We start from the raw sequence: 15,446 nt of genomic DNA, 5'->3' as shown, positions 1-15,446 counted from the left end.
ACATTGTTTTTAAAGGCAAGAATGGAATGTTGTAGAAGCTTTGATGACTTCATCTTCAAAGGTAGAGGATGGAATGTTTTTTAACCATTGGTGGCTTCATCTTTAAGGGGAAAGGATGGAATAGTGAAGCAGGTATGTTGAGAACTTTTGCCTCCTTTTTTGCCTAATAGTAGGCCATAGTTGGCAACTTTTGGAAAGGTGTAATGGAACTGGCGAGGAGCAAAGTTGCCAACAAAAGGGAAAGACTACTGGTCTATACGTGTATGAGACCAACTCATGATGAGTCGATCATGAACGAGTCGGTTCTATGAGCCGGCTCTTTTATATTAATGACAGCAGCTAGCTCCTGTTTGAGTGCCAGTTTCCTTTCCTTTGTTGTTATTTAATGCACATTTAAAAAGCCAATCTGATGCCAAATGAAGAGCCGTTTACGGGCCAAAAGAACAGCTCTTATTGCTAGTTTGAGCCAAATGATCCAGATCTCTAAAAAGAGATGGATTTCCCATCTGGAGTGAGGCTGGACGGGCGGCATCTAAATCCTGCCCCCATCTGGAGTTCTTCAACTTATTCCTTATCTGAACATTTTGTTCCTGATGGCATCAAAACATGTAGAATGGGGCCCAGCTGTAATTTTCCGTTTGAGTATGTGGTTGAGGTGAACTGAGTGAAACAGGCTCTTATTTAGCAGTAGCATGTATGTTGGTGTCTGACCGATGCGTTTGAGGTCGTTGAAGTCTTGTTCTGGTTCGATGTACGACTTCAGCTCCTTTTCCTCGTAGCCCACGTTCATCCATCGATCCTTCATGACTTGCTGTCCAACAAAAACAAAGTGAATTAATGTTTGGTACTTTTATTTCCGTCATGTTTATTTAACCTAGTAATAAAAGTGCTTCCTAGTATTCACATTTTGTCAACCTGCTTTTCTATAAAACATCTTTCAACATCCATTCTCATGCTTTTATTGTGAAGCAGCTACAGGAAGTACTATTCCCCTACACAAGGGTTTCAGGTTGCAGGTGTGAGTCTCTTACCTGCAGGCTGCCTCGTTTCCCCGGGTTTAAAACCAGCAGCTTCTTCAGCAGGTTCTCGCAGTCCGTCGACATGTAGAACGGGATCCGGTACTTTCCTCTGAGGACACGCTCCCTCAGCTCCTACAAACACGGACAGAAGGCATGTTGGAGTTTTCTATGGAGTCATTGTTGTTACAAAACTCTATGGCGTATAATGTTGAGACTCTCTTAGTGAGATGAAGCAGACATTTAGAGCTCAAACTGAGAAAATCTAAGAACAAGGAGGCAGTTTGAAGAGCATCAGAGCCTAAAATCAAAAAGCCATGATCTCAAAACATTTAAATGTGCTCTCAAGTTTGCAGCAATAATGACTCCATACTAACCTGCAACACTTAATCATCAAAAACAACAAAACGCCAGTAACTGGGTGTCTAGGACTTGGATTTTTTGCTCTGGATCATATCAGTGATTAAAGTTCTCTGTATCATGATGCTAGACCAGTTGTCTACATCAGGGGTTCTCAACATTGGGGTTGGGACCTCCATGGGGGTCGCGAGACACTGAGAGGAGGTCGCAAGATGCCCTAAATGAACTAAGAATATTTTTTAAATTAAACTGTTGCCACTTTAAACCAATTTTGCTAAATTTTAACCTGTTTTATAAGTTTCTCCCCACCAATTTTGCCAAATTAAACACATTTTTGCTACTTAAAAAACATTTTTCCCATTTCAAACCCTTTATTCTGCCAGTTTTTGCCACTTCTAAACCAAGTCTTGCCATTTTACGCCTATTGTTGCCTCTTTTGACCCATTATTACCTCTACTAACTACTTTTAACCATATTTCACTATGTGATATACTCATTTTTCCACTTCAACGCATTTTTGCCAATTTCTGCCCATTTTTCTGAGTTAACCCTTTTTGTAAGTTCATATCAATTTTTCATCCAATTTCACCAGATTTTCAACCCACTTTTTCAAATTTAAAGTAATTTCAGCCATTTTTAATTCCCCTTATCACCATCTATGACCGTTTTTGCCACTTTTTGCTTATTTTTTTACCAATTTTATCAAACTTTTGCCACTTCTTACCAATTTCTGCTATTTTAAAAATCCAGTTTCACCACCTTTTCCACCATTTTTGCCATTATTAACCTATTCTAGCCATTTATTACCCCTTTTTATTTCAGTTTTTAACAAAAGGGATTTGAACCCATTTTTAAGAAGGCTACCACTCAAATGAATAAACAAATATACTTGCTTCTTTGGTACGAGTGGGTATTTTTCAGGTTAAAGCTCTCCCATTTATCCCCCCTCATGCACGGCCTTGTCTCCACATGACTTTTCTAGAATGGCTGTGTTCAACCACCTTCAGGTACAGCGGGGGTCCCCAGTCTCTGGCTCCTTTATTTTGGTGGTCCTGGGCTGAAACAGTTGAGAACCCCTGATCTAGATAATTCCAGACTAACGGGTGTTTTAAAGTCCATTTTAAACTACAGATTTTTACAGGATTTATAAACATGCTGTTCATTTCTGATGTCTGTTAGTTTAAACAGACACCGTCTTAAAACATCAAAAGCAGAGCATCAGTGTTGGAAGTGTTCTGTGTTTTGGTATTTCACTGGTCAGAACCGGGACAAGGACTGACCCAGGACACAAGACCTGGTCAACTGGTCTAACATCAGGACCCAAAAACCCCAACAACAAATCAGGACCAGAATGTCCACTTTTTTCAATCATATCTTGATATTTTAATGAATAATGGGGCAGTTTGAACAAAAGATGTGAGAACGAGATGGAGGCATATCTTTCAAAATAAAAGCACATAAAAACCTTTTTTTAAGATCTGTTTGGGGCTGATTGTGCTTTTATTTTATAAAGGGGGAAGACAAATGCCAGGAAGAGGCCACAGGCCCGACTTGAATCATGGGAAGTGACCTAATCGCTAGACCGGGCCTGTTCAATCAGCGGCCCAGGGGCCACATGCGGCCCAGAACCAACCCCCAAGTGGCCCAACCTGTAGTCATGCCAGAGATGCAGAGGGCAACCTGTTTGGCAAGTTTTTTTAAAAATAAATTCCCACTGTATTTCAGACCGTGAATGCAACACTCCGCATAGCCTAGCAACAGTCTACCCACAATGCACTGCGTTGTTTTAAAGTGGTTGTGATGCTGACAGAAGTAGCCCCAAGACACCGAGTATAAAACGTCCTTTTCAACTGAAGCTACACGTGCAAATGTAGTTCTTATGCACTTTAAGATACGCCTGGGTAAGATGTGACCAAAATTATTATTTACAGAATTTCATTTTATTTTTTCCTTCTATTTATTTTTATTCACGTAAAAACATTTCTACTACCTCAGGTTATGTTCAAATGCAGCTCTGTTGGTGTGTTTTAAGCACTTTTTCATGTGCTTTTGTCCTGGCACCAAATTTAAAAGGGAGACTATAAATAAAAAGTGCATATTTTTTTTATCAAATTGGTCTGTATTGGTTCCAAATTTGACATTACCAGCTGCTTACTGGGCCCAAACATGTCTGGCCCAGCTACATATCTTGATTTTAAAATTTTGCCCTCTTGAATTTGTAATTGAATAACCCTGCACCCCAAATTATAGACTTTTTCAGCATTTTTTCTCCAGGTATACACCTGCAGGCCACTGACAATGGCTTCAAGACCCAACGTTGGGCCTTGCTGCAAATCAACCCAACCATTATGTCAGACTGTGCACTTACATAACCGCATAAAAGGCTGCAATAATAGAAGCATTCAGGCTTATAACACTGTCATCCCAAACTAGTGTTTACCAGTGGCTAAGCTAGCTAGCTAGTAAACAGCTATAGAACAAGCTAGTTCCTAAACCTCATGACCTTTATTTGATCTATCAGCCGGTGAGCTATTTCACTTTTAATGTGAAAAAACTAACATGCATGAATAGTTTTGTTCTAAAGCGTCCTGACACCCACATTTCTGCAGTAAATTTATGTTTGCATCCTCAGATGCTGAAGCGTTTATCTCTACGTTTATTTATTTGTTTATCTGTTAGAAGGATCGTGACCACAGCTGCTCCTGCTGTTTTTGTACCTTCAGGTTTTGTCCATCAAAAGGCAGCGAGCCGCTGACCAGCGTGTACAGAATCACTCCCAGACTCCAGACGTCCACCTCCGGCCCGTCGTACTTCTTCCCCTGTAGGTGGTCAGAACTACATTACCCAGAAGCCCACAGCTTTACGATGAGCAAACACATGAACCTGCAGAACTCCTCCATGTTGAATTAACATCCTGAGCTGTCACTGAAGAACCTCTTTAACAGATCAGTCTCATGGTTGGTAAACAGTCTGGCCCAGTGTTTTCTGTCCCTCTTGGTCAGCGGTAGTAAGAGGTATCAAACCAGCGCTGCTCAACCCTGATCAACCAAAGACCGAAACTATTGAAAAGATCTTTGCAGGAGCCACAGTCTAAGAGGTGAAAAGTGGCAAAAATGAGGTTAAAGTGGCAATAAAAATAAGAAACGGGGCAAAAATGGTCAAAAAGGCACAAAAGTGTGAAAAGAAGGAATAAGATGCAAAAAACAGGGTGAAAAGTAACAAAAATGGGGAGAAAATGTGGCAAAAATGGTCATAAAGTGGCAAAAACGTGACAAAAAATGAGTGAAAAGTAAATTAAATGGGCAAAAGGCAGCAAGTGGTGGTAGAATGGGCATAAAGCAGCAAAGAGTGGCAAAAAATTAGGAAAAAAAGTGGCATTCAATGGCAAAAAGCAGCTTAAATGAATGAAAAGTGGCAAAAATACCAAAAAGCAGGATAAAAGAGTCAAAAATTGGAAGGAAAACTGGATAATAGTGACAAAAATGGGAAAAAGGTTGCAAAAAGAAGTGGCAAAAGTGGGCTTAAAGCAGTAAAAATGGATTAAAGGAGACAAAAAAAAATGGAAAACAGGAAAAAAAAAGGCAAAGAAACTGCAAATACGGGCAACGGAATAAAGGCTGAGGATTACAGTGCGGGAACAAACTGATTAATGTGACTTGTGATGGATAAATTCTGAGGTCAAAGTTTCCTTTTTTAAGGGTTTCTGGGGAATAATATGTCAGATTAAGACATAGTAGTGGGTGGAGTTTACCTGGAAGAGTTCAGGGGCGGCGTATGGAGGAGATCCACAGAACGTGTCCAGCTTACTGCCCGGGGTGAACTCGTTACTGAAACCAAAGTCTGCGATTTTAATGTTCATGTCGGCGTCCAGCAGCAGGTTCTCCGCCTTTAGAGAGCAACACATTTATCTATTCAGCCATACTGTCATGAAAAGGTTACATTTATACTATACTTACTGTGGCTCATACCTTCAAGTCTCGATGAACGATCCTCTTCTGGTGACAGTACTCCACCGCTGACACAATCTGACAGAAACACAGAGACAGAGGAAGAGGAGGACGAGGAAGGAGACTCATTAGACTGAGACTTATTGCCAATACAGAATAAAAATGAATTTAAATGACTGTAGCATCAGGCTGAAACCTAAGAAAACTGAATAAACTGAGACTGTAATTAGATCTCTCTCCTCTTTACGGTGGCCCTCTAAGGACATTTAGGTCCTGTTTATACCAGGCCTATGTAGAAAAGTAGCAAAGACCCTGGAGGTTAAACACAGAGCAGCTCAGGGGAGTGAAAAGCCTCCCAGCAGCAGAGTTTGTTTAACACAGCTTGTTAGCGGCTATGCTAATGGACTATAATAAAGCGGATGCTTTTTATTAGAGGTCACATGACTGATGGCGGAGTTAACCTGACCTCAGGGAAGTGTGGTCTAGAGTTTATAAAGGATTAATCCATCACATCTAGCACCAAACTGCATTTAAAAACTGAAGTTAGAAGTAAAATAATGAAGAGATTTGCCATAATCAAGCAGCCCTATTAACATGATAGAAACATCCAACCTGGTCAACAAACTAATAACAGAGGTCCTTGAATGCACCATCAAACATCAGCCATCAGGGATCATGCGCTGTCAAATAATCTCACCTGGCGAAACTTGGCCCGGGCCTCCTTCTCCTTCATTCGTCCGTGAGCGACCAGGTAGTCAAAGACTTCCCCTGAAACACAGAGAAAGGTGAAAAGACCTGAAACACCTGCCGCTGGAAATTTAAACAAGAAAGCACAGGATCAAAGAGGAGGGCACACATGGATGGAGAGGTAGACACAGACTGGTTTTAGGAACATAGAAGCCCTGGGCAGAAACCAAATATGGGATCCATCTCTTTAGCAAGTTATACAAAAAATAACACATTCTGTCCTCCGTCTGTGAAGATGATGTCATCAAAATTTATTAAACATTCCGTCCTCTGTCTGTGAAGATGATGTCATCAAAATTTATTAAACATTCCATCCTCTGTCTGTGAAGATGATGTCATCAAAGTTTATTAAACATTCCGTCCTCCGTCTGTGAAGATGATGTCATCAAAGTTTATTAAACATTCTGTCCTCTGTCTGTGAAGATGATGTCATCAAAGTTTATTAAACATTCTGTCCTCTGTCTGTGAAGATGATGTCATCAAAGTTTATTAAACATTCTGTCCTCCGTCTGTGAAGATGATGTCATCAAAATTTATTAAACATTCCGTCCTCCGTCTGTGAAGATAATGCATCAACATTTAATAAACATTCTGTCCTCTGTCTGTGAAGATGATGTCATCAAAGTGTATTAAACATTCTGTCCTCTGTCTGTGAAGATGATGTCATCAAAGTTTATTAAACATTCCTTCCTCTGTCTGTGAAGATGATGTCATCAAAGTGTATTAAACATTCTGTCCTCTGTCTGTGAAGATGATGTCATCAAAGTGTATTAAACATTCTGTCCTCTGTCTGTGAAGATGATGTCATCAAAGTGTATTAAACATTCTGTCTTGTTTGTGAAGATGATGTCATCAAAGTGTATTAAACATTCTGTCCTGTCTGTGAAGATGATGTCATCAAAGTGTATTAAACATTCTGTCTTGTCTGTGAAGATGATGTCATCAAAGTTAATTAAACATTCTGTCTTGTTTGTGAAGATGATGTCATCAAAGTTTATTAAACATTCTGTCCTCTGTCTGTGAAGATGATGTCATCAAAGTTTATCAAACATTCTGTCCTCTGTCTGTGAAGATGATGTCATTAAAGTGTATTAAACATTCTGTCCTCTGTCTGTGAAGATGATGTCATCAAAGTTTATTAAACATTCCGTCTTCTGTCTGTGAAGATGATGTCATCAAAGTGTATTAAACATTCTGTCTTGTCTGTGAAGATGATGTCATCAAAGTTTATTAAACATTCTGTCCTCTGTCTGTGAAGATGATGTCATCAAAGTTTATTAAACATTCTGTCCTCTGTCTGTGAAGATGATGTCATCAAAGTTTATTAAACATTCCGTCCTCTGTCTGTGAAGATGATGTCATCAAAGTGTATTAAACATTCTGTCCTCTGTCTGTGAAGATGATGTCATCAAAGTGTATTAAACATTCTGTCCTCTGTCTGTGAAGATGATGTCATCAAAGTGTATTAAACATTCCATCCTCTGTCTGTGAAGATGATGTCATCAAAGTGTATTAAACATTCTGTCCTGTCTGTGAAGATGATGTCATCAAAGTGTATTAAACATTCTGTCTTGTCTGTGAAGATGATGTCATCAAAGTTAATTAAACATTCTGTCTTGTTTGTGAAGATGATGTCATCAAAGTTTATTAAACATTCCGTCCTCTGTCTGTGAAGATGATGTCATCAAAGTTTATTAAACATTCCGTCCTCTGTCTGTGAAGATGATGTCATCAAAGTGTATTAAACATTCTGTCTTGTCTGTGAAGATGATGTCATCAAAGTTTATTAAACATTCTGTCCTGTCTGTGAAGATGATGTCATCAAAGTTTATTAAACATTCTGTCTTGTCTGTGAAGATGATGTCATCAAAGTTTATTAAACATTCTGTCCTCTGTCTGTGAAGATGATGTCATCAAAGTGTATTAAACATTCTGTCTTGTCTGTGAAGATGATGTCATCAAAGTTTATTAAACATTCCGTCCTCTGTCTGTGAAGATGATGTCATCAAAGTGTATTAAACATTCTGTCCTCTGTCTGTGAAGATGATGTCATCAAAGTTTATCAAACATTCTGTCCTCTGTCTGTGAAGATGATGTCATCAAAGTGTATTAAACATTCTGTCCTCTGTCTGTGAAGATGATGTCATCAAAGTTTATTAAACATTCCGTCCTCTGTCTGTGAAGATGATGTCATCAAAGTTTATTAAACATTCTGTCCTGTCTGTGAAGATGATGTCATCAAAGTTTATTAAACATTCTGTCCTGTCTGTGAAGATGATGTCATCAAAGTTTATTAAACATTCTGTCCTGTCTGTGAAGATGATGTCATCAAAGTTTATTAAACATTCCGTCCTCTGTCTGTGAAGATGATGTCATCAAAGTTTATTAAACATTCTGTCCTGTCTGTGAAGATGATGTCATCAAAGTTTATTAAACATTCTGTCTTGTCTGTGAAGATGATGTCATCAAAGTTTATTAAACATTCCGTCCTCTGTCTGTGAAGATGATGTCATCAAAGTTTATTAAACATTCCGTCCTCTGTCTGTGAAGATGATGTCATCAAAGTTTATTAAACATTCCGTCCTCTGTCTGTGAAGATGATGTCATCAAAGTGTATTAAACATTCTGTCTTGTCTGTGAAGATGATGTCATCAAAGTTTATTAAACATTCCGTCCTCTGTCTGTGAAGATGATGTCATCAAAGTTTATTAAACATTCCGTCCTCTGTCTGTGATGTCATCAAAGTGTATTAAACATTCTCTCTTGTCTGTGAAGATGATGTCATCAAAGTTTATTAAACATTCTGTCCTCTGTCTGTGAAGATGATGTCATCAAAGTTTATTAAACATTCCGCCTCTCGATCACCTCAAAGAGCTTCACTGTAAATAGAGAAAGGTCATCAGTGTCAAATATCAAAGTGTATTAAACATTCCGTCCTCTGTCTGTGAAGATGATGTCATCAAAGTGTATTAAACATTCTGTCCTCTGTCTGTGAAGATGATGTCATCAAAGTTTATTAAACATTCCGTCCTCTGTCTGTGAAGATGATGTCATCAAAGTTTATTAAACATTCTGTCCTGTCTGTGAAGATGATGTCATCAAAGTTTATTAAACATTCTGTCCTGTCTGTGAAGATGATGTCATCAAAGTTTATTAAACATTCCGTCCTCTGTCTGTGAAAATGATGTCATCAAAGTTTATTAAACATTCTGTCCTGTCTGTGAAGATGATGTCATCAAAGTTTATTAAACATTCTGTCCTGTCTGTGAAGATGATGTCATCAAAGTTAATTAAACATTCCACCCTTGTCTTTTACATGCAGCCTAGCCGTGGGCCTGCCTGGCTTCAGTAATTTTGAGACCTCTACAACTACAGGACATCCCCACTGGAAATCTGAGGGGCAGGGGTAGAAGTTATTTGATCTGAGTCTTAATCTCGAGGCGACTAGGAGAATAAGGCCACCACCTCCCTTTGCTTTGTGGGTAAACTGCTGGTAGAAGGACAGATGGGGCTAAAAGTCAGAGGAGACTCACCGATGTTTGGGTGGTTGAGGATCTTCATCACACTGACCTCCCTGAAGAGCTGAGGAGATAAACAGAACCATCAAATCACAAATACAATGGCTATTTCCATTCCAGAGTAAGTTTCCTGTTTAAAACATGAAGAAGAGAAGGTGCAGGAAAGATTCAGATATGCCAGTCTTGAGGAATCATAGTGGTAGGGAGTTTTGGGCACATGGTTGATCAGGTTTTACTAAAAATGTTCTCATGGTCATTTTTGGGCCCCACATTTGAGGATGAGCTGTGCCAGTGCAGTCTGATCTGGCCTTTAACGACTCTACTGACTCTTGACAGGGATGTTTCATCATCTAATACCACAAAGACATATAAAAAGAATGGTATTGTTATTTTTATAAGGGGAAGCTGGAGGTGGAGGTTCAGTGCTCTGTGGTTGAGGTTCTTCATTTTAAACTGACCTCACACACAGACAGCTGAGGAGATAAACAGAACCATCAAATCACAAATACAATGGCTATTTCCATTCCAGAGTAAGTTTCCTGAATCCAGTCAGAACCAAGACAGAGTCATGAAGGTGGTGAAAGAGTATCTGAATCTCTGTGGGAATAAGGCTGCTTCACTGAAATAACAGAGACGTGGTGTCAAAAAGTACCGTTCTGACTCTTTCATTCTTTTTCATGTAATTATATCTTTTTTTACATAATTTAGCATTTTAAAAAATGACACTTTAATCTCTTAAGGTTTTAAAAGATTAAAAAAAGATCAAAATTATCAAAAAGCTGAGAAAAGTCAAAAAAAGAGGCTTGAATCATTAGACAGAATGAATACGTGAAGTAATGATGATAATGGGATTACTTCCTGTTTAATCTTGTTACCGTGGAGAGTTTCCTCTCTGACCTCTAGTAAACTTGTAAAGCAGCTCTGTGCACTGACATGAGTTTAAGGTGAAAAAGTCACATAGAAACACGTCCCACAAAATGAACACCTGGTGGGGTTCAGCTGAGTCTTATCAATGATCTTGATGGCAACCTGCAGGAAGACAAAACACATCATCAGGTTTAAAAAGCTGCATACGAGAGGGGTGACAATCTCTGATGAGCACTCAACAGTCACAGAGTCACTCTGATGGGCACTCAACAGTCACACAGTCACTCTGATGAGCACTCAACAGTCACAGAGTCACTCTGATGAGCACTCAACAGTCACAGAGTCACTCTGATTACCACTCAACAGTCACAGTCACTCTGATGAGCACTCAACAGTCACACAGTCACTCTGATGACCACTCAACAGTCACAGAGTCACTCTGATTACCACTCAACAGTCACAGTCACTTTGATGAGCATTCAACAGTCACAGGGTCACTCTGATGAGCACTCAACAGTCACACAGTCACTCTGATGACCACTCAATAGTCACACAGTCACTATATTAGCCACTCAACAGTCACACAGTCACTCTGCTTACCACTCAACAGTCACAGAGTCACTATAATAGCCACTCAACAGTCACAGAGTCACTATCTTAGCCACTCAACAGTCTCACACTCACTATAATAGCCACTCAACAGTCAGAGTCACTATATTAGCCACTCAACAGTCACACAGTCACTCTGATGAGCACTCAACAGTCACAGAGTCACTATGATAGCCACTTAACAGTCACAGAGTCACTCTGATTACCACTCAACAGTCACAGTCACTTTGATGAGCATTCAACAGTCACAGGGTCACTCTGATGAGCACTCAACAGTCACACAGTCACTCTGATGAGCACTCAACAGTCACAGAGTCACTCTGATGACCACTCAATAGTCACACAGTCACTATATTAGCCACTCAACAGTCACACAGTCACTCTGCTTACCACTCAACAGTCACAGAGTCACTATATTAGCCACTCAACAGTCACAGTCACTCTGATGAGCACTCAACAGTCACACAGTCACTCTGATGACCACTCAACAGTCACAGAGTCACTATAATAGCCACTCAACAGTCACAGAGTCACTATCTTAGCCACTCAACAGTCACAGAGTCACTCTGATGAGCAGTCAACAGTCACACAGTCACTATAATAGCCACTCAACAGTCACACAGTCACTATAATAACCACTTTACAGTCACAGAGTCACTCTGATGAGCACTCAACAGTCACACAGTCACTCTGATGACCACTCAACAGTCACACAGTCACTATAATAACCACTTTACAGTTACAGAGTCACTCTGATGACCACTCAACAGTCACAGAGTCACTCTGATGAGCACTCAACAGTCACACAGTCACTATAGTAGCCACTCAACAGTCACACAGTCACTCTGATTACCACTCAACAGTCACAGTCACTATATTAGCCACTCAACAGTCACAGAGTCACTCTGATGAGCACTCAACAGTCACACAGTCACTCTGATTACCACTCAACAGTCACAGTCACTCTGATGAGCACTCAACAGTCACACAGTCACTCTGATGACCACTCAACAGTCACAGAGTCACTCTGATTACCACTCAACAGTCACAGTCACTTTGATGAGCATTCAACAGTCACAGGGTCACTCTGATGAGCACTCAACAGTCACACAGTCACTCTGATGACCACTCAATAGTCACACAGTCACTATATTAGCCACTCAACAGTCACACAGTCACTCTGCTTACCACTCAACAGTCACAGAGTCACTATAATAGCCACTCAACAGTCACAGAGTCACTATCTTAGCCACTCAACAGTCTCACACTCACTATAATAGCCACTCAACAGTCAGAGTCACTATATTAGCCACTCAACAGTCACACAGTCACTCTGATGAGCACTCAACAGTCACAGAGTCACTATGATAGCCACTTAACAGTCACAGAGTCACTCTGATTACCACTCAACAGTCACAGTCACTTTGATGAGCATTCAACAGTCACAGGGTCACTCTGATGAGCACTCAACAGTCACACAGTCACTCTGATGAGCACTCAACAGTCACAGAGTCACTCTGATGACCACTCAACAGTCACACAGTCACTCTGATGAGCACTCAACAGTCACACAGTCACTCTGATGACCACTCAATAGTCACAGAGTCACTATATTAGCCACTCAACAGTCACAGTCACTCTGATGAGCACTCAACAGTCACACAGTCACTCTGATGACCACTCAACAGTCACAGAGTCACTATAATGTGCACTCAACAGTCACACAGTCACTATCGTAGCCACTCAACAGTCACAGAGTCACTCTGATGAGCAGTCAACAGTCACACAGTCACTATAATAGCCACTCAACAGTCACACAGTCACTATAATAACCACTTTACAGTCACAGAGTCACTCTGATGAGCACTCAACAGTCACACAGTCACTCTGATGACCACTCAACAGTCACACAGTCACTATAATAACCACTTTACAGTTACAGAGTCACTCTGATGACCACTCAACAGTCACAGAGTCACTCTGATGAGCACTCAACAGTCACACAGTCACTATAGTAGCCACTCAACAGTCACACAGTCACTCTGATTACCACTCAACAGTCACAGTCACTATATTAGCCACTCAACAGTCACAGAGTCACTCTGATGAGCACTCAACAGTCACACAGTCACTCTGATTACCACTCAACAGTCACAGTCACTCTGATGAGCACTCAACAGTCACACAGTCACTCTGATGACCACTCAACAGTCACAGAGTCACTCTGATTACCACTCAACAGTCACAGTCACTTTGATGAGCATTCAACAGTCACAGGGTCACTCTGATGAGCACTCAACAGTCACACAGTCACTCTGATGAGCACTCAACAGTCACAGAGTCACTCTGATGACCACTCAACAGTCACAGAGTCACTATAATAGCCACTCAACAGTCACAGAGTCACTATCTTAGCCACTCAACAGTCTCACACTCACTATAATAGCCACTCAACAATCAAACAGTCACTCTGATGACCACTCACCAGTCATAGAGTCACTCTGATGAGCACTCAACAGTCACAGAATCACTCTGGTGACCCCTCAGCAGTCACAAAGTCACTATAATGACCACTCAACAGTCAAACAGTCACTCTGATGATCACTCAAAAGTCATAGAGTTACTCTGATGACGACTTAACACTCACAGGGTTTCTCTGAAGACCACTCAACAGTCACAGTCACCTGGATGACCACTCAGCAGTCACATAGTCACTATAATGACCACTCAACAGTCAAACAGTCACTCTGATGATCACTCAAAAGTCATAGAGTTACTCTGATGACCACTTAACACTCACAGTCATCTGGATGACCACTCAACAGTTACATAGTCACTCTGATGACCACTCAAAGGTCAGAGTTCCTCTGATGACCACTCACCAGTCATTGAGTCACTCTGATGAGCACTCAACAGTCACAGAGTCACTATAATAGCCATTCAACAGTCACAGAGTCACTATCTTAGCCACTCAACAGTCACAGAGTCACTCTGATGAGCAGTCAACAGTCACACAGTCACTCTGATGACCACTCAACAGTCACAGAGTCACTATAATAGCCATTCAACAGTCACAGAGTCACTATCTTAGCCACTCAACAGTCACAGAGTCACTCTGATGAGCAGTCAACAGTCACACAGTCACTATAATAGCCACTCAACAGTCACACAGTCACTATAATAACCACTTTACAGTCACAGAGTCACTCTGATGAGCACTCAACAGTCACACAGTCACTCTGATGACCACTCAACAGTCACACAGTCACTATGATAACCACTTTACAGTTACTGAGTCACTCTGATGACCACTCAACAGTCACAGAGTCACTCTGATGAGCACTCAACAGTCACACAGTCACTATAGTAGCCACTCAACAGTCACACAGTCACTCTGATTACCACTCAACAGTCACAGTCACTATATTAGCCACTCAACAGTCACAGAGTCACTCTGATGAGCACTCAACAGTCACACAGTCACTATATTTCCCACTCAACAGTCACAGAGTCACTCTGATGAGCACTCAACAGTCACACAGTCACTCTGATTACCACTCAACAGTCACAGAGTCACTATATTAGCCACTCAACAGTCACAGTCACTCTGATGAGCACTCAACAGTCACAGTCACTCTGATGACCACTCAACAGTCACACAGTCACTCTGATTACCACTCAACAGTCACAGAGTCACTATATTAGCCACTCAACAGTCACAGTCACTCTGATGAGCACTCAACAGTCACAGTCACTTTGATGACCACTCAACAGTCACAGAGTCACTCTGGTGAGCAGTCAACAGTCACACAGTCACTATAATAGCCACTCAACAGTCACACAGTCACTACAATAACCACTTTACAGTCACAGAGTCACTTTGATGACCACTCAACAGTCACAGAGTCACTCTGATGAGCACTCAACAGTCACACAGTCACTATAGTAGCCACTTAACAGTCACACAGTCACTATAATAGCCAGTCAACAGTCACACAGTCACTATAATAACCACTTTACAGTCACAGAGTCACTTTGATGACCACTCAACAGTCACAGAGTCACTCAGATGACCACTCAACAGTCACAGAGTCACTCTGATGAGCACTCAACAGTCACACAGTCACTCTGATGAGCACTCAACAGTCACACAGTCACTATAGTAGCCACTTAACAGTCACAGACTCACTATAACAGCCAGTCAACAGTCACACAGTCACTATAATAACCACTTTACAGTCACAGAGTCACTTTGATGACCACTCAACAGTCACAGAGTCACTCAGATGACCACTCAACAGTCACAGAGTCACTCTGACGACTGCTTCCAGCACAAACAGGAAGTGTCTTTTTGTTGCCTTTTTCCCTCATCATGCATAATT

General features: G+C 40.9%; 1 protein-coding gene across 1 annotated transcript in view; it reads right to left on the bottom strand.

Moving 5' to 3' along the window:
- The window catches only part of LOC121509169 (serine/threonine-protein kinase MARK1-like), a 31,674-nt gene that overhangs the window by 4,814 nt on the left and 11,414 nt on the right, over positions 1–15,446 (bottom strand). Inside the window, exons 3-13 of the mRNA XM_041786414.1 lie at positions 10,574–10,617; positions 10,486–10,495; positions 9,604–9,652; positions 8,925–8,949; positions 7,215–7,228; positions 6,021–6,118; positions 5,345–5,401; positions 5,128–5,262; positions 4,094–4,195; positions 1,032–1,151; positions 712–811 (exon numbers count right to left, since the gene is read on the bottom strand). Of these exons, the coding sequence (XP_041642348.1) occupies positions 712–811; positions 1,032–1,151; positions 4,094–4,195; positions 5,128–5,262; positions 5,345–5,401; positions 6,021–6,118; positions 7,215–7,228; positions 8,925–8,949; positions 9,604–9,652; positions 10,486–10,495; positions 10,574–10,617 (754 nt within the window). The remainder of the gene's footprint in view (positions 1–711; positions 812–1,031; positions 1,152–4,093; positions 4,196–5,127; positions 5,263–5,344; positions 5,402–6,020; positions 6,119–7,214; positions 7,229–8,924; positions 8,950–9,603; positions 9,653–10,485; positions 10,496–10,573; positions 10,618–15,446) is intronic.

The sequence above is a fragment of the Cheilinus undulatus genome, linkage group 4 (genome assembly GCF_018320785.1).
Source record: "Cheilinus undulatus linkage group 4, ASM1832078v1, whole genome shotgun sequence".
Classification (NCBI taxonomy): Eukaryota; Metazoa; Chordata; class Actinopteri; order Labriformes; family Labridae; genus Cheilinus; species Cheilinus undulatus.
Note: the sequence above shows the minus strand (reverse complement) of the source record. Positions and strands in the feature narration are given on the sequence as shown.